The following is a 27,414-nucleotide window of genomic DNA, read 5'->3' on the forward strand; positions in this document are numbered from 1 at the left end:
TGGTATTTTGTGTAAGTGTCTGAGGAAGGATGTCCCTGCCACATCAGTCCGTCAGTTTCTCAGGGTTCAGCTGCTCTAATCATAGATCCATCAGAGAGAGAAAAACAGCAGTGAAGGAGCTTCAGCTAGGATTATGTGTCACTGCATCATTTTATTTAGGTGCTTCCGTAGCAAAACATCGTGTGCAGGTGCTGCTGAGGAACTGAACCCAGATCCAGGCCAGACCCAGCCTGAGAAAATGGGGCGTTTCTTACAGTCATCGGAAGGTGATCACACACAGATGATGAGCAACGCCTGGAGGCAGGTTTTAAACCGGCTGCATCGCGACGCTGCCGGTGGAGCCAACAAGACGAAAGCCAATAGAGGCGGTCGTGGCCGGACTAACGCACCGTGGCGCACCCAGGAACTCATTATTAGACACAGCAGCTCCGTCGCTCAGCACCCCCCGCTCTGAGGGCTCGAGCCGCCACCGACAGGCGGCCTCCCGCCCACCGTGGGCGGGGCTCGTGCGTGCTGCTCCGCCACTGCGGCCTCGGCGCGGCGTGAGACGGCCGCCGGGTGAGGTGACCGCCGAGAGGGCTGTACCCGGGCGGCCGGACCGGGGCAGCGAGGCGGGGAGGGCTGCGGGCAGCCGCCGCCGGGAGCATCGCCGGGCGGGGCGCGCATGCGTCGCGTGGTGCTGCTCGGGGGTGGGGGAGGGCGAGGGTCTGCCGCAGACGGGCGGCCGCGTGTGCGGGCGGTTCCGCGTGGCGATGAGCGCGGACGCGCGGGGAGGAAGCGGCCCCGGTGAGGCGGCGGGGAAAGGAGGAGCGAGCGCGTGGGGGCCGTCCGGGTCGGATCGCAGCGCTTCGGGAGGACGTACGTCAGTGCCGCTGCAGCGGAACGCTTGCCCGCGGCGAGGCCTGCGCGTGGCTCGGTTTGTTAAACTTGTGCTGCAGAGAGTTGAGCAGGGTACTAAAAATAATTCTTCTTCGGGGCTGCCCGGAACTTAGTGTCGAGTGGAGCTGAAAGGCGTTGTGCGCGGGCTGTGCCGTGCCGCGTTTGTGTCCTCTCGTGGGAACGTCGGTCGTGCGGCTAAGAAGGCACGCGTTAGGGATGGAGGTTTCACCTCTGAGATGTGGTTTCACTCGAGTTCGCAGATATTTTTACACGTGCGGAGCTAGGGTGCCCTCCTTTGAAGCGGCTCCCAGAGGGGCTGGTCTGGAGCTGGGGAAGCAGTGGTGCTGCTGGGGCTGACCCCACGAGTGATGCGTCTGGGGGCTGCACTCGGCGATAAAGGGTAACGTGCACCCTGACCTGATTTTACGTGGCTCTGGGAGCCTGCAAGCAGAGCGCTCTCTCTCCCATTTCCAGTTTGAGGGAGTGAACGCTTAAAATATTTATAGCCCGTTGGACAAAAAGAAAGATGGGATCAAATTAGAGCAGCCGTTACCCAAACACGTAAATGCGGAAGTTTTACCAGGAGGAAATAGCTAATTTGTTTGAGGTATTATCATCTGAAAGTGTAAACCACTGATTTAATTAACACAGTACTTTTTAAGCAAGGTTCAAATGATAATAACAAATGTAACGTCTCACTGTGGAGCAAATTCCATCCACTAATTTGTGGCTGAATTTATAGAATTCAGCTTAATTTGTCATAAGAACAAATTGCTGAGGTGCCGGGTTGAATCTGTTCTACTTAAGGTGGTTGGCATTGTTATTTTGTAAGGGTGAGTGAGAAATGCCGTTTCTGATGAGCTCAGTCATGGCAGCTGTTGTTGCATTTTGCCACTCTTCTCTCGTTCTCAAAGGTAAATTGTGGCTGATGGAGTTACACTATGAAAAAAAGAAATCACCATGACTGTGCCAGTTATAGTTTTGCAGAGCTCTAGTGGATTGCAAGTGGAAACTAGAAATACCTTTTACCACTGATGACATGGGATGGATTTCAGATAGTTCTAACATGTCCATTGTGCAAAATATTTTGTTGTTGTTATATGTGACAAAATCTAATATGCATGAAAATCAGGGAGAAGTTGGAAAAATTGATTATCTTTTTAAATATCATAAGAGTAGGGTGCTATAATGGCCTAATGGACTTGATTTTAAAAGTTTACTGGAAAATGTGTGTGTTTTATTTTTTCCTGTTTATAAGATGGACGTGGAGGGATGCTTATGAAATTGCATCAGTAATGGAGATGCTACTAAAGGAAAATTATTTCGATGTCAGAATGTGAGAAAGCTGAAAACCTCTTTCTTTTGCTTTATTTGTGTAGTGCACTGCGTGTAACCACAGACTGTCCTCTAACCTTGAAAGTACAAAATTTGAGCCTTCCATCATGGCTAAGACCTTGTGGAAGTAGTTCTGTTTTCCCCACAGCAAATTTCTATTACACTGTAAAAACAAAAAGTTGAATGTAAAGGAGAATGAGATTGGACAGTCACTGTTACTGTCATGCTTGCACAGCATCTGGTTAGGAAGAGTTTCCCTAGCTATCAAAACAGGTAGAGAGACTGATGCTGCTATGTCTGTGTCATAGATGAGCAATCCTTGTGTGTTGAGCTGGGAAAAGTCACCTCCAGTTTACTTGCCTCTAAAATGCAGTGAAAATCTGATGCAGCATTAGATTTCATACCCTGAGGATAGTACTTATTTAAAATCTGGTTGTTTCCAGTAGGAGAACTGCAAAAACATACCTTGTCTGATGTCTGCTACTAAAATGGTGGTTTCTGTTGAGGGGAGAAAGGGATGCAGTAGTGTAATTTGGGTTCCTGTGTATTTTTTAATGGATTTTTCTACCTCTCTGAAGTTGTTTTTTTATTATTATTATTTGGTTAGTTGGTTGGTTTTTTTCCTTCCCAATTGCAGAAGCAACTGAAAAGAGCAAAGTAAAATGGTAAACCTGGGATAGGTAAACATTAAACATGATTACAAAGTTTAATCAGCTATTTAACAGGTTGCAAGAGTACATTAGAGTAAATGTCATGTTACATTAGCTGCTGATGTTGTTTGTAAATATACATATATGTTCTTAGGGTTTTTTAATTGTCAAGAACCCTCTTTTAAAAATAAACAGCAACCAAAAATAGACTCCAGATCCACCAGTGATTCTTGTCATTATTAACCCCAAAAATTGTTGTCTTACTGTAATCTAATGTTGTATTATTTAATATCTTGATGTACTTTGGCCTACAACTTAGCATGAAAGGGATTAGGAGTCAATATTTAACTCGCTATATTCCACCAAAGTGTGTTTGATAGATGCATAAACTGACTTGAGCAAGAACTTAGTTTTTGTTCACAGAGTGTATCAGTGAATGTATCTCATAGGAGTTTGTTCAATTCTGTAGTTTTAGAATATTTTTTTCTTTGATTTACTAATGTGCCAGTAATTTTCTAACCTAGAAATTTCAGTTTGCATAGGGAAAATACATTCTACTGTTTAGAATTATATAATCATCTATATTGGAAAAGACCTTCAAGATCGTATAGCCTGATCAGCAATCTGGCCTACCAAATCTGATTGCTAAACCATCTCCCTTAGTTATGCTTCTACACATCTCTTAAATACCTCCAGGGCTGGGAACTCCAGCACTTCTCTGGGTGTCCTGTTTAAATGCTTGCTCATGCTCTTGAGGAAGAAATTCTTCCTAATATCTACTTTAACCTCCCCTGGTACAACTTGAGGCTTTTTCCTTGTTTATCACTTTTCACCTGAGGAAAGAGACCAGCACCCTCTTTGCTGCAATCTCTTTTCAGATGTTTCTGGAGAGTTATGAGGTCTAACTTCAGCTTCCTCCGGGTTAAGCAACCCAGTTCTCTCATTCAGTCCTTGTAGCTCTTTGTTTTCTAGTCCCATCACCAGCTTTATTGCTGTTCTCTGAGTACTTCTCTAGAACTTAATATCCTCTTTGTAGCAAGGGGCCCAAAACTGAATGCAACATTCCAGGTGTGGTCTCACCATTGCAAGGGGACGGTAACTTCCCTGCTCCTACTGGCTTCTATTTCTGATACAGGCCAAGCTGCCATTGGCCTTCTGGGACACCTGAGCGCACTGTCAGCTCATGTTCCATCTGCTGTTGACCAGAACCGTGAGGTTCTTTTCTGCTGGGCAGCTGTTTTGACCTGCGACCGGGACCTGGTACTTCCCATTCATAAATTGAAAGGGGACCCACAAAGATCAAGTCTAGCTCCTGAGTGCAAACAGGAGTTGTCCTAATAGTCCTTTATCCCTGGCAGCTCAGGGCCGTGCCTACTGCCCTGGGCAGCCCATTCCAAGCCCACTGCCATTGAGTGCAGACCCTTTTCCTGACCCCCAGCACCATGCCATTCCCTCAGGCCTTTTTGCTGTCCCAGAGAGCAGAGCTCTGTGCTGTCCCTCTGCTCCCTGTGAGAACTGCAGCTGCCATGAGAGCTCCTCTCATCTCCTCTGCTCTGTGCTGAGCACAACTCAGCTGCTCCTCATGCATTTTCCCCTCTAGACCTTTCAGTGTCTTTGTAGGCCTTCTCTGGATGCTGTCTAAATAGATGTGGGCACAATGTGAGAGAGTCATAAAACTGCAGACAGTGCTGGAGCTGAGACCACACAGCTGTTCCCCTCACCCAATGGCAGTGCTGCGTCTGATGCACGCAGGGTACAGTTGGCCCTTTTGGTTGCCAGGGCACGCTGCTGCCTCACATTCAACTTGTCATCAGTCAGAACCTCCAGATCCCTTTCTATGGGGCTGCTTTTCAACCTCTCATCCCCCAGTCTACATATATCCAGGATTGCCTTATCCCAGGTGCAGAATCTGGCACTTGCTTTTTTTCAACTTCTTGTGGCTTGTAATTGCTCAGAACTCTAGTTTGACAGAAGTTTCTCTGCAAGTTCTCTCTGCCCTCAAGGGAATAAACTGTTCTTCACAGTTTTGTCATCAGCAAACTCACTTAGTTTGAGTCCTGCATCCAACTTATTAAGGAAACATAAAAGAGAACTGCCCTAAAATAGAGCTCTGAGAATTGGTTCACTGGTGATTGGTTTCCAGCTAGATTTACTTCAACTCCCTGAGTATTGTTGAATGTTAAGCAATTGGGCTTGACCCATTGACTTAGTCCAATGAGATTCCTCTGGAAACCCTTCCTACTCTCAAGCAAATCAGCACTTCTGCTAAAGTTTTTATCAACAGCAAGCTTAGCAAGGGTGCACTTGATCCCCTCATCCAGATAATTAATAAAAATGTTAAATAAAACTAGCACTAGGATGGATTCCTGGAGAATGTTTCTGCTGACCAGCCACCAACTGGATTGATCTCCATTTGCTCTTTGAGCTCACCCATCCAGTCATTTCACCCAGCTAAATGTACACCTGTCCAAGCCACGAGTAGCCAGTTTCATCATGAGAATAGTGTGGGAGATACTGTCAAACACTTCATTAAAATTTAGGTTGACAACATCCACATGACTGAGTGGGTCATCTTGTCACAGGAGTTCAGGTTATTCGGGCAGAAACTCCCTTTCATAAACATCCCTTTCATAAAGCTATGCTGGCTGCATCTGATCTCTCAGTTGTTCTGTGCCTGCATTTAACTGCTTTCAAGCAGATCTGCTCCTTAACTTTTCCCAGTACCAAGATGAAACTGTCAGACCTGTAGTTCCCTTGATCATCTTTCTTGCCTTTCTCATAGACTGGAGTCACATTCTCTGACTTCTCATCAACTGGTAAATTATTGAGAGTGGGTTGGTGAGTGCTTCCGCCACCTTTAGTGCCCATGGATGAATCTCGTCCAGCCTTATGAATTTATGAATATTAAAAAGATGTCATAGGTTGTTTCTCATTAGACTATAGGAGCTTCATCTTATTCCCTGTCACCAGCTTTCAACTCAAGATGCTGGGTATCCTGGGAACAATTGGCCTTCCTAATAAAAGCTAGCAAAAAGTCATTAAGTATCTCAACCTTATCATCATCTTTCATCACTCTGTTTTACTTCACATCCGATAAAGGGTGAAGGCTCTCCTGAATTTTCCTTTTGCAGTTGATGTCTTTATAAAAGCATTTTGTCTTTGGTGGTGGTAGCTAAACTGAGTTTCAGCTGAGCTTTGGCCCATCCAGTTTTCTACTTGCACAAATTGACAACAGCTTTGTAGTTTTTCTACATTGCCTGTTCCCTTTTCCAGTGTTCCAGAGTTTAAGAGTTATGGTTGAATTTTGTAATATTTAAATATTGTTCACATAGAAGAAAAGGTATTAAAATAGTGTATATTAGATAAATGAAAAAAACAACCCTACTTTTTGTTTTCTAGAATTGTTTAATTGTAAGTACTGTAAGGTATCATTTGTCTGTTATCAGTGGGTAAGTCAATATGCGTCTGTACTTCTGGTCTGTAGTTATGTATGCTGTTCATTAAGTGTGCCATTTACTTGTTATAAAGATTGTTACTAATGGTTTCTATTTATTTTTCAGGAACTGTATTTCAAGAATCTTTCAAAACAGAAACAAAAAGTAGAAATGGAGAAGAATGGAAACAACCACAAACTTCGTGTTTGTGTTGCTACTTGCAACCGCGCTGATTATTCAAAATTAGCTCCCATTATGTTTGGTATTAAGGCAGAACCACAGTTCTTTGAGCTTGATGTTGTTGTGCTTGGTTCCCACTTGATTGATGATTATGGGTAAGGTGGATTTTTGTATCTCCCCATTCTGTTTCTGCTGCATTGTCAGAACAGTCATGAATGCTAGGCCACAGATTCATTGTCATCATGAAAGCACATACCAAAATTTTAAACATAATTTTTCAGACATTACAGATACTTTCTATTTCATTTTTTCAGCTTTTACTAGGGTTGTTATGAAGTGAGAAATTCAGCTCATTCAAACTTACCTCCAAATCTGATAATAGTCAAATGAAAATGTGTTAAGGCTTTGAGTTTTCATGGCAGAAAGATAACTTGCAGTAATTCTAAGTTGAAGTTCTTGTAATTTACATACTTACTGGATGGAGTCTTTATGTAACTGGTGTGAGAGGGAAATACTGTTAGTTCTCACATCCAGGATTGCAGGGGAAGGAAGCAGCATAGGGTGATCTCTTACAAAATGAGTAACTAGAGGTAGAGGCAGTAGTGGTATTAGATATCATCTGGCAGAAGAGATTAAGGTCCCCTTCATAATACTGTGTAAGAAAGCAGTCAGATTATCTGCCTGGGAAGATGGAATGTCTTATTCCTGATCTTTTTCTTTGTAAGAAATTTATGTATGCCAGGTGAGCATTCCCCTGTCTCCTAGGGGAAAGGAAGAAGTCAGAATGAAGAACATACATACATTTGCTGGGGCTGTTTCTGTTTGGTTTTGCTCCAGGTGCCTTATCAAATTGGGCTCAGAAAGTTGAACTGATAGGAAAACACTTTGAAACTCGAAGTAAGGTTTTAGTATAACGGTCTCAGCATTTGAGCATTGTTAAATTTTTATCAATGTTATTCAAGTAAAATCACTTTCTGGACTTCCCAATTAGCAATTTTATCACTTTATCAAAAAGTGTGATTTTTCTCTGAGATCATGGGAAGTTTTATTATTTCAGACTGCTAAGAGAGGAAATGTGACTCCTGCTCATTCTCAGTATACTGTTTATATACTCAGTATACAAGAAACACTCTGTTTCTAGCTTGGAAAGATGAATTCAATACCTTAAAACTAACCTGATTTAAAAAAACAAACAAAAGAAACTCTTGTCAGGTTAGCATCTGATCAGACTGGAAAACTAAGCCAGTCCTGCTTCAAATACAAAATACAGAGGATTTTGTATTGTCTCAGTCTGATTTAAATTAATTTATAAGTGTAATCTTTTGATTGTGAATGTATCAAATAGGTTGAAGATAAAATGGGAAAATATTTTTTTTCTCAGTCTCAGCAGCCTTCAGCTTTTCATTCTTTTTTTCTGTTGTATTTATACGTTTATCCAGCAAAGTGTGTATATTGGTGAAGAACTGACGCAGCTTTTCAGAAAAGAAAATGTGCCATATCTGTTTTCCAATAGACTCTGCAAAGACATGAATAAAGAGTTCAATTACTGGGAGTTCTAGAACATGCTCAACAAAACTTTTTATTAAAGGTGTCTAGAAAACTTGATGGAATTGGAGTAGGAGGGATGATCTTTGTATAGATTAGTGTGTTCCAAGATTAGTGTCCTCAGTGAGGGAGACTTGATAAGCAGGCCTTTGATTAAACATAGTACAACTGTTCTAGTATGCAATTATTTTGTCAAGCTGTGTTGCTGTAAGTCCTAGTTCTGTTTCTCTAACCCTTTCTCTCATCTTCAGTAACACTTATCGCATGATTGAACAAGATGACTTTGATATTCATACAAGATTGCACACTATTGTGAGAGGAGAGGATGAGGCAGCCATGGTGGAATCAGTGGGCCTTGCATTAGTGAAGTTACCAGATGTCCTGAACCGCCTGAAACCTGACATAATGATAGTTCATGGTGACAGATTTGATGCTTTGGCACTAGCCACATCTGCAGCCCTCATGAATATTCGCATTCTCCACATTGAAGGTGGGGAAGTCAGTGGGACCATTGATGACTCCATTAGACATGCTATAACCAAACTGGCCCATTACCACGTGTGCTGCACAAGGAGTGCAGAGCAGCATTTGATAGCCATGTGTGAAGACCATGATCGCATCCTTCTAGCAGGCTGTCCTTCGTATGACAAGCTTCTCTCTGCCAAAAATAAAGACTACATGAGTGTTATACGCATGTGGCTGGGTGAGCAATCCACTTCTTCATGTTTTTCGTATGACTTTAGATAAACTCGTTTACTGAGTTCTTTATCTGTGGTGCCTTGGGAATCTGTTGTGCAATGATTCTAAGAAATGTACAGGAAACAAACACTTATTGCTAGTAGGTTCGGGTTTAATTGGAGATTATTATGAAACTGTTTCTTCTAATGAAGGAGCAAACAAACAAAAAGGGTGTATTTGCTACCGGTATCTACCGTTCCTCTCTATATATATTTGGCCTTATTCTGTGTGCAAGAAAAGCTACAAATCTGTATTAGCAGAAAACCTGTTCCTTTTTCAAAGTAAAACAAAACAAAAAAACCCACAACCTTCATAAACAGGCAATTTCTCTGATCTAGACAATTTAAAAATAGACTCTTTCCTATATGGACACTTATTATGGTGTAAAGAATGCGTCAAAACAGAATCAGAACTATTTAGGACTAATCTAAAAAAGAGTAGAGTGAATTTATATTCTGAACATTCCTTTGCAGAATTTATTGTAGCAGGACTGTATGTGCTGAACACTTTCCATGTTTTGAATCAATTTACTTAAAAGTGCTTCCTGTAAATGCTGTGGTTTTGTTTTTTTTGTTGTTTTTTTTTCCAGTTTCTTATTACATATGACAAAGCAATCTCCTGTATGGCACAGTAACCTGTGTACTTGGAAAGCAGAATGTTACTAGATCAATAGCTGGCTATTTAGCAGATTAGCTGTTTAACAAATATGCAAAAACAAGTATGGCTTTAGGAATAAAGTCTTCGGATGATGACAGAGAACTGACATAAAACCTGACTGATAATGAGAGTCACAAATCACAGTAAGAATGATCAAACCTACTCATCTCCTGTTGTGAAGCAGCCTTTCAGGTAGATTCTTTTTTTTGCTGCTGTCAGTGAAAGTTAAGAGCAGCTTCAGAGCTTTCATGTTATTACAGACTTAGAGATGTGAGAACAGCTCTCAGCTCTGGTTTAGACCTGCAAAGATTTAGATCTAGGCCTGCAAGTTAACAGCATGTTGAGCTTTAAAGAGGTAAAAATTATGAGTCATGTCTAGGGAGGCAAATAATAAGCTAGATCCTCTTGTTATTCGTTGAGTTTTATTGTAATGTTGAATTGTACTTGTAAGATACCCTGTTCGTTGCCCTGACTATTGAGACTGTCGCATCACTCCTTCCTCTTACTATTCTCTGCCAGTGAAAAACAACAAACGCTTTTCTTCTTTTTCCCACTTGAACAGGTGAAGATGTTAAACCCAGAGATTATATAGTTGCTCTGCAACATCCTGTAACCACAGATATTAAACATTCCATAAAGATGTTTGAACTGACACTAGATGCACTCATTTCCTTTAACAAGAGAACACTTGTTCTGTTCCCCAATGTAGATGCAGGTGAGTAAAATGCCTGCTTAACAGAAGGATGGATGACTGGTTGTAAAACATACAGTGGTTCATACAGAATGCTTTTTCCTGAAATCTCCAGCTAGATGGAAGTAGCTGCATGATCTCAGCATGCAACTCCATGTCCAAATTACCAGAGGATATTTCAGCTTTCCAGTGTGGGAAGGAAGATTAAGAGAAACTGTATGGAAGCATTGTGTAATGCCTACTACACTAACTGAAAAATTGTTGGATTTTTTGAAATGATTTTTGTGATTAAACTTAAATTTATGTGTCTGAAAGAGAACAAAAACAGCTCAGAGGTGACAATACAGTAGACTGCTATTAGCTTCTTTGTGTGTTGAGACTTTCAGTGAGCTTGATTCATTTGTTCATGTCTTTTGTTTGTTTGGTTGTTTTTTTTTTTGTAGGAAGCAAAGAGATGGTTCGGGTAATGAGAAAGAAGGGCATTGAACATCATCCCAATTTTCGTGCAGTGAAGCATGTTCCATTTGACCAGTTCATTCAGCTAGTTGCCCATGCTGGTTGCATGATTGGTAACAGCAGTTGTGGTGTCAGAGAAGTGGGAGCATTTGGCACACCTGTCATCAACTTGGGGACACGTCAGACAGGAAGAGAAACAGGTAAATGTTTGTGTAACTACTTAAATTTCTTTGTAGTTCTGAAGGCTTTTTTTTTTTGTCATGTAGTTAAGCAAAACAAACGCTTTACAGAGACCATCCTGCAGTGTCAGTGCAACATAATATTCTGTAGACAAGTTAAATATTATTTCATAAGTTCATAAGTTCATAAGGTTGGAAAGGACCTATAAGATCATCTAGTCCAACCATCCTCCTATCACTATCTCAACCCAACTACTAAATTAAATCCTTTAGCACCTCATCTAAATGCTTCTTGAACAGCGCTAGGGATGGTGCCTCAACCACCTCCCTAGGCAGGCCATTCCAGTGCCTGACCACTCTTTCAGAAAAGAAATGCTTCCTCAGGTCTAATCTAAATCTTCCCCAGCGCAACCTGTGGCCATTCCCTCTCGAGGCCCACCCCCTCCTCACCACAACCCCCCTTCAGGAAGTGGTAGAGTGCAATAAGGTCTCCTCTGAGCCTCCTCTTTTCCAGGCTAAACAATCCCAGCTCCCTCAGCCGCTCCTCATAAGACTTGTGCTCCAGACCCCTCACCAGTTTTGTTACCCTTCTCTGAACACGCTCCAGGGCCTCAATGTCCTTCTTGTAGTGAGGGGCCAATAATTTCCATTTGTAGTGCATTCCATTTACCAGAAGAGGCAACTAATTGTTTTCAGTTATAGCTACTTCCATGTTCTCATGTATACAACTTTAACTTTAAAAACAGCTACTCATCACCATGTTAGGAATCAACTGTATTTTGGTGTTTCAGTCATTCAGATATGACATAAATAACCATCATGATTTCCATTGCACTTACATAATTCTGTTGAAAAGTAGTACTCTACCCTACATGTTTTGTAAGGCATGGTAATATACTGTAAGAGTCACCACTGCCTTATTTGGGAGCAAGGGCAGGCACAGAAAAGGTGAAGGATAATGTTGATTTGGCTGGAGTCTCTTGCTCAGAGGAAATGAAAATAATCACTTCCTTTTTCATTTCTAAGGCAGTTCTTATCCTCTGACATAATTTAAGTAGGTGACTTGTCCTGTACTGTCAACTCTTGCCATCTAGGTGAAAACGTTCTTCATGTTCGTGATGCTGACACACAGGATAAAATTCTGCATGCACTACAGCTCCAGTTTGGTAAGCAGTATCCATGGTAAGTACATTTCACTCTGAAAGGGTGTTGAAGGAGTAGAGAAAAAGCATTTAATCAAGAGGTGATTGATCATATTTGATCACAGAGTTTTTAGTTTGTTAATCTGATGTTAACCGGTAGTTCAATATCCAACAAAATGCAGGAGAAAATTCATATATTAGTTTAGACTAGAATGATGAAGAGAGCTTGTTGCATACTAGAACACAGAGTATGGGGAAGAACAATCTCACTGTCTGCCTTTGACACCTGTTTGAAGGACACAATACTTCGTAGCTGGATTGGCTTCCAGTAATACATGAAGAGCCATGACTGCAAACTCTCAGAGAGGCTGCTGGGTGTATTCACTGCTATTCATGCAGTACTGACCCTCAGTTCTAAAACAATTGAGCTCTTAAAAACTTCAGGATATTACATATGTTTAATTAAGGACAAAACTTGGGAGTATATTTGTTAAAGACCTCAGTATATTATTACAGAACTAAACACTGAAGTACTGAAAGTCAGATATTGTTTATGTTTAGTGATATTTAAAGATAAGACTTATCTGTAGCAAACTGAAATGAATGGTATTCTCAAGAGGTCTGCTCAGGAGCCAAGATCTGGGACATTGTTGAAAGGGTGCCAAAGACTGTCAAGAGCACAGACTACTATCCCCTGTTGCTCTTTGAAGTGGAATAAAGCAGAACATGGGCAGAATCAAAGACTATAAAGCCACATTGCAATCAACTGGGGAACGAACCAGGCCAACCAGAACAGTGACAGATGTTTATCAGCTGTGTCTCATGACAGGAGCCAGAAAGCCAGCTGCCTCAAGGATGTGTATACCTACAGGGGATCCCCTTGCTTCCCCCTAGGGACACTTGGACCCTTGCTCCCTTTTCTTCTCTCAAGTCTCTGTATACCAATGCATGCAGCATGGGGAATAAACAAGAGGAGACAGATCTATGTGCAGTTGCAGAGCCGTGATTTCATTGCCATCACAGAGAAACGGTGGGACAGCTTGCGTGACTGGAATTTTGTAATGGATGGATATGTCCATTTTAGGAAAGATGGGCTGGTGAGGTGGAGGAGTTGCTGTCTATGTGAGAAAAAACCGGGATGTGTCAAACTCTACCTAGGGATGAATGATGAATGAGTGCAGAGTTTGTGGGTGAGAATTAAGGCATAGGCTAATGTGGGTGACACCATTGTGGATGTTTACTACAGGCTGCCTAATCAGGAGGATGAAGTTAATGAGACCTTCTGCAGTCAGCTGAAAGTAGCCTCACAGTCACTGGTGCTGATTCTAATGGGGGACTTCAAGCACCCCTATAGTTGCTGGAGAAGCAGCACTGCCAGGTACACGTGGTCCAGGAGGTTTCTGCAATGAGATGAAGATAACATTTTGTGCCAGATCATGAAGGAGCCAATGAGGGGAGCTGTGCTGCTAGACTTCGTTCTTACCAACAAGGAAGGGCTGGTTGGTTATGTGAAGGTTGGGAGCAGCCTGGGATGCAGTGATTGTGAGATAGTGAAGTTCGGGACTTTGCATAGAAGAGGCAAGGAACTGAAAAGGATTGTTACTCTTGACTTCAGGAGAGCTAGCTTTGACCACTTTGAGGACCTACTTGGAGGTATCCCATTTGATTAGAGCACTGGGAGATAAGGAGGCCCGAGAGAGCTGGTTAACATTCAAGCACCACTTCTCCCAACAAGATCAGTGCATCCCTAAGAGTAAGAAATTATGCAAAGGTGGCAAGAGACTGACATGAATGAACAAGTAGCTGGTAGAAAAACTCAAATGGAAGAAAAAAGTTTGTGCAATGTGGTAAAAGGTTCTGGCTGTGAGAGAGAAATATATGAGCGTAGTCAGGGAATGTAGGGATGCAACAAGGAATGCTAAGGCCCACTTGAAATTAAAACTGGCAAAGGAGGTCAAGGAGTACTGGAAGAAATTCTTTTAGGTATTTATACAGCAAAAGGAAGACTAGAGAAAATATGGGTCGCTGTTGACAGAAGTGGGTGCCCTGGGGACACTGAAAGGTGAAGTTACCAAATGCTTTCTTTACTTCAGTCTTTACTGCTAAGATTGCCCCTTGGGAATTCCAGACACTGGAGGTAAGACAGAAAGTCTGGGGAATGGAAGACTTCACTTTGTTTGATGAAGATCTGGTCAGAGATTGTCTAGGCAAACTTGATGCACACAAATCCACAAGTCCTGATGGAATGCACCAAGTGCTGAGGGAGCTGGGAGAAGTGATTGCTGTGCCATCCTCTATCAACTATGAAAGGTCATGGAGAATGGGAAAGGTGGCTGAGGACTGGAGGATAGTCGGTGTCACATCTTCAGAAGGGCAAGAAGGAGGATGCAGAAAACTACAGGCCAGTCAGGCTCACATCTGTCCCTGGGAAGGTGGTGGTGAAGTTTATTCTGGATACCATCTCCAAGCAAGTAGAAGAAAGGGAGGTTACCAGGCAAAGTCAGCATGGATTCATCAAGGGCAAATCATGCTTGATCAATCTAGTAGCCTTCTGACACGACCATCTGGGTAGATGAGGGGAAAGCAGTGGATGTTGTGTACCTTGACTTCAGCAAGACTTTACACACACACTTTCTCCTACTGCATCCTTGTAATGAAGCTTAGCAAATGTGGGATAGATGAGTGGACAGTGAAGTGGATTGAGAACTGGATGACTGAAAGAGCTGAAGTAGCTGTGATCAGTGGCACAGTCTGGTTGGAGGCCTGTAACTAGTGGTGTTCTCCAGGGGTTGGCACTGGGCCCAGTCTTGTTGATTATTATCAGTGACCTGGATGAAGAGATAGAGTTCACACAGCAAGTTTGCTGATGATATGAAGCTGAGAGGAGTGGCTGGCATTCCACTAAATGGCTGTGCTACCATTCAACAAGACCTGGAAAAGCTGTTAAGTTGGGCAGAGAGGAACCTGACAAAATTTAACAAGAGCAAGTGTAGAGTCTTGCACATGGGGAGAAATAACTACATGCATCAGTACAAGTTAGGAGCTGACAAAGCACTGAGGAGGACTTAGTGGCCCTGGTGGACAACAGGTTGAACCAGCCCTGTACTTGTGTGGTTAAGAACAGTGTATCGCAGGATGCGTTACAGAGTGTGGCCAGCAGGTCAAGGGAGGTGATCCTTCTCCTTTACTCTGCCATGATGAGGCTACATCTGGATACTGTGTCCAGTTCTGGGTTCCTCATTTACAAAAAAAAAAAGACAACTTTTGGGGAGAGTCCAGCAGGGGGCCACAAAGATGAATAGAGGTCTGGGGCACCTCCCACATAAGGAAAGGCTGAGAGATTGGGACTCTTCAGCCTAAAGAAAAGAAGACTGATTAGGGGATCTCATTGTTTATAAATATCTTGAGTGTGGGAGTCAAGTGGATGAGGCCAGGCCCTTTTCAATACTGTCCAGCAGCAGGACAAGAGGCACTGTGCAAAAATTGCAGTGCAGGAAGATCCATACAAACACAAGGAGGAACTTGTTTATCATGGTGGTGACAGGGCACTGGAACAGGCAGCCCAGAGAGGTTGTGGAGTCTCCTTTCCAGAGGTAATCAAAACTTGTCTGGACATTTTTCTGTGGGACCTACTATAGGGAACCTGCTTTATCAAGGGGTTGGACTAGATAATCCCTTGAAGTCCCTTCCAACCCCTACATTTCTGTGATTCTGTGAACATACCATTTATTACGATTACTACTTGTCATATTTGTGTTAAGTATATCTTGTCTGAGTGTGTAGCATGTTCATAAACTTAGTTTCTGTAATTTTAGATTGTTATTATGTGGGGCCTTTAATTGAACTCTTATTTGGTTTTTTTGTTGTTGTTGAAAAACTTCCCAGTTTTTTACATCTCACGTTCTGTATTCCTAAATGAAGCTAGTGTCAAGCTTACACAATCTGCTGTTGTGTGATCTTCAAGCTACTGTACTCCGTCTACCATATACCACAGTATACCTGATTAGTCCAATGTGCAGCATATTGTCAGAATAGTGATATCATGATTTTGTGATGGTACAATATTACAGTCTTCTGTCATTTAAAAAGCTTTGCAGATTGCATTGTTACTTCCAATTAAATTGATTTTTTTTTTCATATTACAGCTCAAAAATATATGGTGATGGTAATGCTGTTCCAAGGATTTTGAAGTTCCTTAAATCTATTGACCTCAAAGAGCCATTGCAAAAGAAATTCTGTTTTCCTCCTGTCAAAGACAACATCTCTCAAGATATAGACCATATTCTAGAGACACAGAGTGCTTTGGCTGTGGACCTAGGTGGAACAAATCTCCGAGTAGCAATTGTCAGTATGAAGGTAAATATTATCCTTCTAGCTATTCTGCAAACTTTTTTGGGCTTTGTGGTTCTTTCCCTACATCAACAAGGAGGGAGCTGGGATTGTTTAGTCTGGAGAAGAGGAGGCTCAGAGGAGACCTTATTGCACTCTACCACTTCCTGAAGGGGGGTTGTGGTGAGGAGGGGGTGGGCCTCTTCTCCCTGATAAATAATGACAGGACAAGAGGTAATGGCCACAAGTTGCGCCGGGGAAGATTTAGATTAGACCTGAGGAAGCATTTCTTTTCTGAAAGAGTGGTCAGGCACTGGAATGGCCTGCCTAGGGAGGTGGTTGAGGCACCATCCCTAGCGCTGTTCAAGAAGCGTTTAGATGAGGTGCTGAGGGATTTGATTTAGTAGTTGGGTAGGGATAGTGATAGGAGGATGGTTGGACTAGATGATCTTATAGGTCCTTTCCAACCTTATGAACTTATGAACTTATGAACAAGTGGAGACATCCTTAGGATGTAGAAGATTTGGAGAAAGAAACAGCATGGTCCTAGTTGCATACCTTCTGTGCAAAGTCATATGATCTTAGAATTACAGGACAAGTTCCTGATCTGTTGGTCCCTATAAAAGTTGCCTGAATTCACCATGCAGCTTTCTAATTGTAAACAAAGAGGGGAAGGTTCCATACCCAGACTCGTTCCTTTTTTGCTGACTTACATGGCTATGTAACGGATGCAGAGAACCACTTTGAGTAACAAACAGTATTTATAAAAGCAAATTACTCAGAGGAGGTGGTGGGTGGTCACAAGATACAGAGTTTTGCATTTCTTCTACCTGGAGAAGAAAAGTAGTAATCAAAAATCTTAGTATCTTCCTACACAGAAGCATGATCAGTAAAAAGCCTTAAATGCAAAAGCATTTGGTGTAAGACATCACACCACAGAGTTGTAGACCACTTGTAAAGAAACAGGTGAAAAATAGAACACTGTTTACAGACCTAGAAAACAGGGAATAGTTGAAGATGCTAGAATTGTTTGGTCCAGAGAGGAGAAAATTGACTGTAAGAAGGCCTTCAGATGTGTACAAGCCTCTTCTGCAAGAAGAAAAATCAGTTCAACACATGTATGAGGAAGTAGCAATGGATTAAAACTACAGAGTGGAAATTATTCTAAAGGGTTTTTTTTACTATCCAACTTAGCTGGAAATTCAAAAGCTGGAATAGGTAGTTTAGGACAGTATGATGTCTTCACATAAATAGTAGAGACTAGTTTTGAAATAGGCTTGAAATTACAGCTGTTACAGTGTGTATGGAGAGTTAATGGTACCCATGCCCAGAACTTCACCATCCTATTTGTCTGGTAACGTGACACAGTAGGAAGCTTTCCTTTGTCTGTGCCATAGCACTGATAAAGATGCAATTGCATGCATAGTTTTGCTTCTTACATATCATGAATGTTTGAAAACTGACTTAGCAAGGTGAAGATACCCAGCTGGTGAAAGTTAATGAAAACTGAAGTCCTAAAAGACAGCAAGTGAGGCTACCAAGACAGCATCAGTATCAGTCTGGTGTCAGATCACTTGCAAAGGTGTTCTGTACTGAAACAAGTAAACACACCCATGATCATCAGCTGATTTTGCAGAATTAGAATTTCAGAGTAACAGAACATCTATTTGAACTTGTGAGCTTCAAGATAGGAGCAAATAATGATACAAATATTATTTAGGTATGGTGTAAAAATACTGGAAATAATTATTACCCAGGTGATAATGAGAAGATAGTTAAGACTGAAGAATTTTATCTCATTCATACATCTGTTCTTCTGCTTTAGAAAACAAAATAACAGAGTTTTGAATTCTGCAGCACTGTAAGGATTTGATTAAAGTTTGTGAAGAAGTTTTTGCCTTTTATTCTCTATAGTGTTGGAGAATTACCCCTGCTTTTGTACTGTATGCTTCCAGATGACTAGATCAGTCAGACATAGTTAGCAAGAAGGACAAAATATCTTCCCTGAAGAAATGGGAAGGGCTGTTATAGTTCAGAATGCTTGTATTCACTTGAAAGTATGTGCCTAGCAGTTAAGGTCTGGAAGAAAGTGTAATTTTTTTTAGCAGCCAAACTAATGCCATGGCTTCTGCCAACACAAGCATGAAAGTAACTGAATTAGAAAAAAATGCTGTTTTGCAGCATGTAGTTTGAAGTGGCATTTATAAAAGTTAAATGTTGGAATGTTAGAGCAAAACAATCAAAGCTTCATAATAAAATTAACACAACAGTTTTAAGTATTTAACAGCAAGTGCAGAGATGAAGGTGAGGTTTTCATGAATAAAAGAATAGTTTCCAAGAATACAGGAAGTGCTCCTTTTGAAAGCTGCTGTCTTCTGAGCTTTGCTGCATCTTAGTCTTACAAAATAACTTACTGTATTTCTCCCTCCCCTCTAAATCAGAAGTAGAGAGGAAACTAAACATCATTTAAAGTAACGCTGACAGCAGAAAATACTGTTGTTGATGCTGATACAGTTCTAAGGCTCAAAAAGATCGAAGTTCAGGTGTTTTCTTCATTAAGAATATAGAATAATTAGAATATATAGAAAAATTTTAATTATTATTATTTTAATAATTTTATTGTATTATTTAATTATTAATAATTTTATTCTATGAAATTATAAAATATAGGATAAAGGCAAGAATATAAAAGATGTCTTGCATATAGACTGGCTGACTTTGTTATTCCTTTGTCCTTAGTTGAACAAATGCTATTCACTTAAGCGTATTTTGTAGAGTACTCATTATATTAATAGAAAGGGCTGTGTTGCTAAACAAAATAGCATCTTCTGCATATTCGTAGACTTGTCCTGCAATATTATCATTACATTAATGTTACTTCCTTTGTAAACAGGTTCAGATGTGCATAGTTAATTCTTTTACTACCACTGCATGACTCAAAAGCTTTAAAAATAGTCTCTTCTTCCTTCGTCCTCTCTCCCACATACATCAGATGTCACAGTAGGTAGTATTCCAGAAATATTTCCAGTGACTCACAGTCATAACCACTTAGAAGAAAGATTATTTCTGAAAGGATAGTAATTTGTACATTAAAATTTCAAGCACTTCTCTCTGACTGGTATAGCAACAAAATGCTAGCTATTGCATAAAATAGTAATGTCAACAACACCATTCAAATTTCCATGTGGTCAGATTAGAAACATCTCCTTCTAAAGTGGTGTGGATTCTGTCTTCTTTTTAGCAATTATTATTCGTTGTCTTTTAACTTTGAAATATTGAGTTGAACTTTACTGATGTATCACAGTTTACTCCTAACAACATTTCCAGCAGTCCCTGGAATATTTCTTTATGCAATTCACATTTCCATCTGTATTGCATTTCCGCTAGGAGAAGATGAAGCAGAATGTGAAGTCTGAAAAACAGAACGTAAAGCCTCCCTCTTGCAAGCTTGTCCCCCAGAGTCCTCAGGAATCTGAGGACAGTGTTCTGTAGCACTAAGATCTAAGATGTATATTGCATTAAAAAAAAAAATCAATTTTTAAGTTGACTTGTGTTGAAATTAAAGAAAAATTTAATCAGAAAGTACATTTCCATAGAGAACACTTCTGGTTTTTATTTTCTAGGGTGAAATAGTTAAGAAGTATACCCAGCTCAACCCTAAAACTTACGAAGACAGATTAGATTTAATTCTAAAGATGTGTATAGAAGCTGCATCAGAGGCAGTAAATCTGAACTGCAGAATTTTGGGAGTGGGTAAGTTAATGAATACTAACTTCTTTGTCTTTTCATCTGAGAATTTCAGCATGTAATGAAGTCACTACTGACTAATTTAAAGCACTTACTTAAAACTAATCCTGTGTATTTTGAACTCTTACATTATGTTTCTACCACACATGGAAAAAATGAACTGTTTATGGAAATGGGAAGCTGACTATAAATACTGAAGTTGCCCTAGCTGGTAACAGCCAGGAAGGTGATCTGCTGAGTTTTAACAGTGCCCAAGTCCTAGCCTTTGGCATGATTAAGCTTACAGTAGGGGCTCCCATGTTACCGCAAAGAATTGCCGTTTGTAGTATATTATGTGGTCTCTATACTTGTGAATTTGAATGGCACATTCTAAAGGTTCTCTAAATTAAATATATCTGAAGTCTGTGGCATATAGAAATAGATTTCAGAATTTCCTGCAGAACTTTTTGTGTGTATTGAAGCAGCTCTTGAAGCAGCTTAAGCTGAGTTCAGTTTCCTCTGTTGCCTTTAAGCCTTTATGGCATGGATTGGTTGTGCAGCATAATTCTCAGCTGTACTAGGGCTGAATAATGTTAGATCCATTTTGCAGCTAATGGAGAGAAAGGCAACCTTTTCATTTTCATTCTTTTCTATTTTGCTTATGCTGTAGTAGAACCATAGAATGGTTTAATTTGTAAGGGTCCCTGGAAGAGCATTCAGTTCCAACACCTTTGCCATAGGTAAGGATACTTTACAGTTGTTCATGTTGCCCAAAGTCCTTTACCCAACCTGGCCTTGAACATTCCCAAGGGGTGGGGCAACCATAGCTTCCTTTGGCAGTCTGTTCCAGTGTCTCACCACCCTCATCATGGAAATTTTCTTCCTTACATTCAATGTAAATCTACCCTTGTTCAGCTTAAAACCACTGTCCTTTTTCCTGTCAATACAGGACCTGGTAGGAAATCTCTCAGTCGTTATTATAAGAGCCCTATGTACACTGAAAGAAGCTTCTCTTCTCCAAGTGTTTTCTCCAAACATTTATTTTCTCCAACCACAACTCTCTCAGCCTGTCTTCGTGGGAGAGTTTCTTCAGGCCTTTCTGATCATCCTGTGTCCCTGCTCTGGACCCAGTGTAACAGGCCCACATTTTTCTTGTACTGGGGACTGAGAACTGGGCACCTAACTCTATGTGAGGTCTCATGAGAGCAAAGTAGAAGGAGACAGTCATCTCCGGTGCCGTGCTTGCCACACTTTTTTTTTTAATGCAGACCAGGATACAGTTCGTTTCTGGGATGCCAAGCACATATTTTTGGCTCACGTTCCGTTTTCCATCCATCAGCACCCCTAAGTCCTTCTCTATAGGACTGCTTTTGATCTCTTCATCCCCCAGTCTATACTGACATTGGGAATTACCCCAGCTCAGAACCAGAACTTTACACTTGTCCTCGTTTAATGGACCCACTCCTCAAGCCAGATAACATCCCTTCAATCTATCATATCAAAATTGTTTTGAACCCTAAAAGTTACAATGGTGTTAAGTACACAGGGTCAATTAGAAGATGTATGTCAGTTCTTCATATCTTTCAAACTACCTGTTACATAGTACCCATGACTTAACCACCCAGACTAGTTTACTACACCTAGATGATGCGTCTTGAAAGCCTCACGCTTCTTGTAGAAGTGGTCACAAACTCTGCATTAGTTGGTATTCCGAATATCTAAGAACTTTTTATCATCACCTAGGTGAATTAGGATAATAGTGTTACAGGAACCAATATACAGAGTTCTTATATGGGGGGAAAAGAAAGTTTCCTTTTGTTTGTTTAATAATTCCAGAATTACATTCCTATTTATTTGTGAGCCCACTTCCTTTTATGACTGTCTGTCACTGTTCAGTTGCTCGTGAAAGAAGGGAGAAGTTTTGCTACAGAATAAGATACATTTCTTACCTGATTCTTTTACTTTTGTTAACTGACACTCACCTCATTCAGTCTCATATTTTGAATCAGAATGTTATTTGAAATGAAGATTTCTTTTTAGAGAGTGACATGTAATTTTTGTGGGAATAATTAATTTGCTAAATTATAGTTATTTCTTTAAGGCTAATAACCATAAACACAAGTTTTCTGTTGTGTCTTGTAAAAACTTAGAACTACTAGACTTAATCCTAGAGCCAGTATCAGTAGCACTGATTAGTTATTGCAGGTGATAGTATAAGTAAAGGCATGTTTTAATGATATCGTGCTGAGTTAGCAATGAATGCCTTTTTTTTTTATAAGGATTTTCTGAGTATCTTTAGATAAATTACAGAATTATATAATCTCTGCAGAAGAATGATGGCTAAAATATCCAAAGTGCGGTGTCTAGAGCTAGTAATCTCTATAACAGAGTGGCCTACTCCTCAGAGGTCCTGAAAGAGTCCATGAGATTTGGAAGCCTCTCCAGCTAGAGAAAACTGGTTAATGGTAATGATTATTAGCCATGATTCCATTCAGCAGACTGAACTGTTCAGTTTTAACAGTGCATTTTACACAGTTTGCTATGGTATTGCCTTTCGTACATTACTAAAAAGAAATGCAAAGATTTGCTGCAGTCTTGGTTGAAGCAGGAAGACTAACTCTGTTAACTAATGTGAATCATTCCCCATCTAGTTAGCCCAAAGATACTGGGTGTACTGTGATTACAGCAGTCAAGTTCTGTGAATTCTCTTTAGATGTCAGTAGTAGCACTGCCAATGATACACAGAATTTTTTACTTTACCACTCTGCTTCAACACTAATAGGAGAAATAACACTTCTCATTGCAATGAAAAACTGATTACTTAGTTCTGCCTTTTTTTCTCCTGTACTTCTGGGACTTAGGTATTTCCACAGGTGGACGGGTAAACCCTCGAGAAGGAATTGTACTTCACTCCACAAAACTCATTCAAGAGTGGAGCTCTGTAGATCTCAGAACCCCAATATCTGATGCTCTGCACTTGCCAGTCTGGGTGGACAACGATGGAAACTGTGCTGCTCTAGCAGAAAGGAAATTTGGTCATGGAAAAGGAATAGAAAATTTTGTAACACTTATCACTGGTACAGGTGAGTATGTTATAATTCAGTGAAAACTGAAACCATAACACCAGGACTGTCATTCAGGGGCTCATCTGGTTTTAAAAGTGTAAACACCTGTAAAATCCTGATATTAACTTCTTAAACCACAAATCCTTGTACCACTGTATCTATTTATACTTTTATTCAGGCAAATAAAACCTTTTTCATGGTATGTCTTTCTTGATAAATGAAGTTCTGCTAATGGTAGCAAGACAGTTTCTCAAAATACGCTAGAGTAGCTTTAGTTTATTCAGCTTTATGTCTTAAATTATTTCTCATCTGTCTGCAGAGGTTCAAGATCGGGGTATGTATGTAGAATAACTAGATAAGAACTGAGTAAGACAGGTGATATATCGTATGTAAATGTAGACTTTTCTTTTTAAGCATATAGACCTTTTGACCATTTACCACAGCATTTAGAATATTCCAAATGACTAGGGTTATTCTAAACAGCTGTTGAAATGCAGTATTAAAACATCTGAAATGAAAATCTCTGAAAATAAATAAATTTAAGGCCACTTCTGGTGTCAGCTTTGAGAAAAAGGGCATGACCCACAAGCTTAAAACATCTGTTGTAGCAGTGCAGTATCACCTGTAGATTTTAGAAGCTTGGAAGAAATTGCAGGATTTTGTTACATAGGAACAGGAGATAGCTACAAGCTTCCTTAGTATGCATGCTGAGCGTGGAGAAGTTTGTCAAATAACGGTCATTTATGGGCTTCAGTACAGAAAACCATGGATACACATTTTTACAATCTTTATTAGAATAAGCCAGTTTCAATGTCCTATGGAACTGGGGCCTTTTAAAACTGCATTTTACCTTTTAAAACTATTAGCTGGTTTTGTTGGTTTTTTTTTTTATCTTTGCAGGAATTGGAGGTGGAATCATTCATCAACATGAACTGATCCATGGCAGTTCGTTCTGTGCTGCTGAGCTTGGCCATATTGTAGTATCTTTAGATGGACCAGAGTGCCTGTGTGGTAGCCAAGGATGTATAGAAGCATATGCCTCTGGAACAGCATTACAGAGAGAAGCTAAGAAACTGCATGATGGTATCTATGTATTTTATTTTTTAAAACATTTAAATGATTCCTAAACTTCAGTGTAGTAAAAAAAAAATAAATTCAGAGAAGACATTTAAAAAACAGACCTGCCACTAGGAGGAGACAACAACAGGAACAGAGGGAGCTAGCTAGGAGGTCTTGTGTACAGGCAGTGCAGGAGCTGCAATAGCCTGCATAGTACCATACAATTCTTTTCTGGTTTTGGCAGTATGCTGGCAAGCCATTAGAACTTGTGGCTTCAAAGTTGCAATAAAAATATAGCAGAGTTCAGTTTCTCATTTTTAAGCATGCAGTACGGTTTTCAACTTGACAGCCATTCTTTGAGCTGTTGAGTTTCACAGGCATCATCTTTCAGCAACAGTTTATCAGTCTACTGACTGAGGTTGATAATGTTTATATTTGATTTTATGAAGGCTTGGTGCAGGTAATCAGACTTGTGAATTACTGCATTTGAATTTGATGCTCTCCTTTACAAACAGTTCCCTGAACTGTGACTACTGCTAAATTCAGGGCAGGATCGATAGCTCAGGTTTCAGACTTCATATGTAAATAGATATACAGAAACCTTAACTGCCTGTTTACTCCATTTCTTGAGTTAAGAGATCACCTTTTTTATTTCTTGGCTTTCTCTCCTCCCCTTCAAACAGAGGATCTGCTTTTAGTGGAAGGAATGTCAATGAAGAACGAGGAAGTTGTTAGTGCTGCACATCTCATTCAAGCAGCTAAACTTGGAAACACAAAGGCAGAAAGCATTCTCAGAACAGGTAAGAAGATAGCCAGAGGCAAGAAAACCCTAGCATGATTAGATTTTTGAGGATACAGAAATGGTAATGCACTGTAACACTTCAAAAGCGATGCTAATGTAGATTTGAGGACTTCTATCTGTACAATTACTAGCTGTAATGAAACGTTAAATGCAAATGTTGGGGAAAATGTGAGCAGGTGAACAGAGACTCTTCAATACTAATAAATAAGATTAAGAGTTCCTGAAAAGATCAGTTTGGTCTTAAGCGGGGGAAAAAAGAAAAAAAAAAAAAAAAAAAAGGTGAGGTCTCAAGATCTTCAAATTGAATAATCTGGGAAGACATTTTATTGTAGGCAAGTGAATGTCTTGTCTGAGCAAGCAAAAGCAATTCACCTGTTACTTTACATGGGATAATTTACTGTTTTACTAGCTTGAAACATAGAATCATAGAATCACCAAGGTTGGAAAAGATCAATCATCCCGTCCAGCTACACCTATCACCAATATTTCCCATCAAACCACGTCCCTCACTATAGCATCCACACAGTCCTTGAACGCCTCCAGGGATGATGACTCCATCACCTCCCTGCGTGGCCTGTTCCAGCACCTGACTGCTCCCTCAGAGAAAAAGTATTTCCCAGTGTCCAACCTGAATCTTCCCTGGCACAATTTGAGGCCATTCCCTATAGTCCTATTGCTAGTTAGGTGAGAGAAGAAGCTGACCCCACATCATGGTAACCTCCCTTCAGGCAGCTGTAGAGAGCAATAAAGTCACTGCTAAGTCTCCTCCAGACTAAACAATCCCAGCTCCCTCAGCTGCTCCTGATAAGATTTGTGCTCCAGACCTCTCACAGCTCCAGGACTGCAATGTATTTCTTACAGTGAGGGCCCCAAAACTGAGTGCAGTGCTCAAATTGTGTCCTCACCAGGGCCGAGTACAGAGCGATGATCACCTCCATGCTCCTGCTGGCAGCACTATTTCTATTACAAGCCAGGATGCCGTTGGCCTTTCTTCATACACATCTGTTAGCACTGAGAAGTTAGAATAATACTTTGCTATTTTCTTTTACAGTACAAGTGCGGTAACACACAGCTTGGTCTTTCACATCCATATCATGGAATAATGCTTTACTGAACTTTTTTTTTCCTTTCAAAGGAAAGATTAATGACAAACTAATATGGTCTGATAACATAAACTCAAAACTTGCTGCTATATGGAATAAAACATTTCTGAATATGGAGTTATTTGCTGCTAGCAGATCTATTTTACGAAAATGTGTTTGTACTGCTTGGAGCATTCCATGTAATTTCTTTTCAATATATTTTTTTTTTCAGCTGGTACAGCATTGGGACTTGGAGTTGTAAACATTCTGCACACCATGAACCCCTCCCTTGTGATCCTTTCTGGAGTCCTAGCCAGCCACTATGTTAATGCTGTCAAAGATGTGATACACCGACAGGCTCTGTCATCTGTTAAAAATGTGGATGTGGTGGTCTCAAATCTAGCAGACCCTGCTCTTCTTGGAGCTGCTAGCCTGGTACTGGATTACACTACCCGTAGAATATACTAGGTGCCTGGAAGAATTACAGAAATGAAACTATTCCTTATGGGTGGAGGGAATACTTTGCCCAACATCTTTCTTTGACTAGAGCAGCTACAGAATCAGAATAATGAATAGTTAGTGACTACTTCAACATTTCCTAATTGAGGTATTACCTTTTTGTATTTTTTCTAAATTTCATCAAACTTCATAGAAACTATTGTGCAATTCTGTTGATTTTAATCGCCTCTGTTGGCAAGCCCAGATGTTGCTTTAAGCATAGCTGAATTATTTATGAGTATATCTTAATGTATGGTAAGGAATATGTGTATTGTGTCAAATTATAACTAATACTTGGGGATCCGTTTCTCATTTTTCACCTTTGTGAAATGAGAAGTCTATAATGTGACCAGCTTTTCTATTTACAGGTTTCCACCCACAAAGTAAATATATACAATCACCAACAGCAGGTGTTAGTTTCTGTTGGTGGAAATAAGAAAGAAGCTCCATTTAGAAGTTGTGGTTTGTGAAGGACTTGGAAAGTATGGTTATTTATTATATCACCTTTAGAGGGCAGAGTCCCATTTTAGAAGCTTTGCATATGAAGGAAAAAGACAATGGTCTTGTGAGCTTGCAGACTGCCAGAGCAGTCCAAACTGACAAGTGTAGCAGGGAGCACCTTTGTGTTCTGGCTACAGCCTGCAGTAAAATAATTTTATTGTTGAGGTTTAATTTCACTTTATCGGATATGCTCAAGGGACGTAGTCTACACTTTTGTCTCCCAAATTAGCAGAGAGGGGACTTTATTCTTTGGTGGCCAGTTATCTGACAACCAGTAATGTGGTACATCTGACTGCCTTCTGAGAAATCTCATACACTGCACAGTGACATAGTGCATCTCCTTACCAGTGCTGGGGCTGCAGGTGAAGTGTCAGCGATGTCTTGCGTTCACCAACACCTCACAGGATGGAAAGTCAAATCTGAGCCTTATCCTCACAGTCAAGGTATTCATTGGCCTTGGAGCAGC

General features: G+C 40.5%; 1 protein-coding gene across 3 annotated transcripts; it reads left to right on the forward strand.

Annotated features, from left to right (window-relative positions):
* The first annotated feature begins 731 nt into the window (after positions 1–731).
* GNE (glucosamine (UDP-N-acetyl)-2-epimerase/N-acetylmannosamine kinase) lies at positions 732–27,414 on the forward strand. 3 transcript variants are annotated; one of them, XM_065744261.1, is made up of 12 exons: positions 732–858; positions 6,425–6,633; positions 8,275–8,726; positions 9,981–10,133; positions 10,553–10,765; positions 11,839–11,926; positions 16,032–16,242; positions 19,839–19,968; positions 22,803–23,024; positions 23,907–24,089; positions 24,749–24,865; positions 26,182–27,414. In XM_065744261.1, the coding sequence occupies exons 2-12, from the start codon at positions 6,470–6,472 to the stop codon at positions 26,415–26,417; spliced, it is 2,169 nt and encodes a 722-aa protein (XP_065600333.1). In that variant the 5' UTR covers positions 732–858; positions 6,425–6,469; the 3' UTR covers positions 26,418–27,414. The 3 variants fall into 3 exon arrangements, with proteins under 3 accessions (XP_065600333.1, XP_065600334.1, XP_065600335.1); XM_065744262.1 differs by lacking the exon at positions 732–858 and having other exon boundaries at positions 4,832–6,633; XM_065744263.1 differs by lacking the exon at positions 732–858 and having other exon boundaries at positions 6,549–6,633; positions 8,514–8,726.

Source organism: Cyrtonyx montezumae, unplaced genomic scaffold (assembly GCF_038088225.1).
Source record: "Cyrtonyx montezumae isolate F1298 unplaced genomic scaffold, pur_monq_1.0 scaffold_30, whole genome shotgun sequence".
NCBI lineage: Eukaryota > Metazoa > Chordata > Aves > Galliformes > Odontophoridae > Cyrtonyx > Cyrtonyx montezumae.

What these genes read in the sequence shown, in the direction of transcription:
- GNE (XM_065744261.1), top strand. Translation starts at nt 6,470, where the DNA reads ATGGAGAAGAATGGAAACAACCACAAACTTCGTGTTTGTGTTGCTACT. An exon ending in TCAGACAGGAAGAGAAACAG is followed by an intron (nt 10,766 to 11,838) that starts GTAAATGTTTGT and finishes CTTGCCATCTAG; the next exon opens with GTGAAAACGTTCTTCATGTT. An exon ending in CTGCAGAATTTTGGGAGTGG is followed by an intron (nt 19,969 to 22,802) that starts GTAAGTTAATGA and finishes TCTGGGACTTAG; the next exon opens with GTATTTCCACAGGTGGACGG.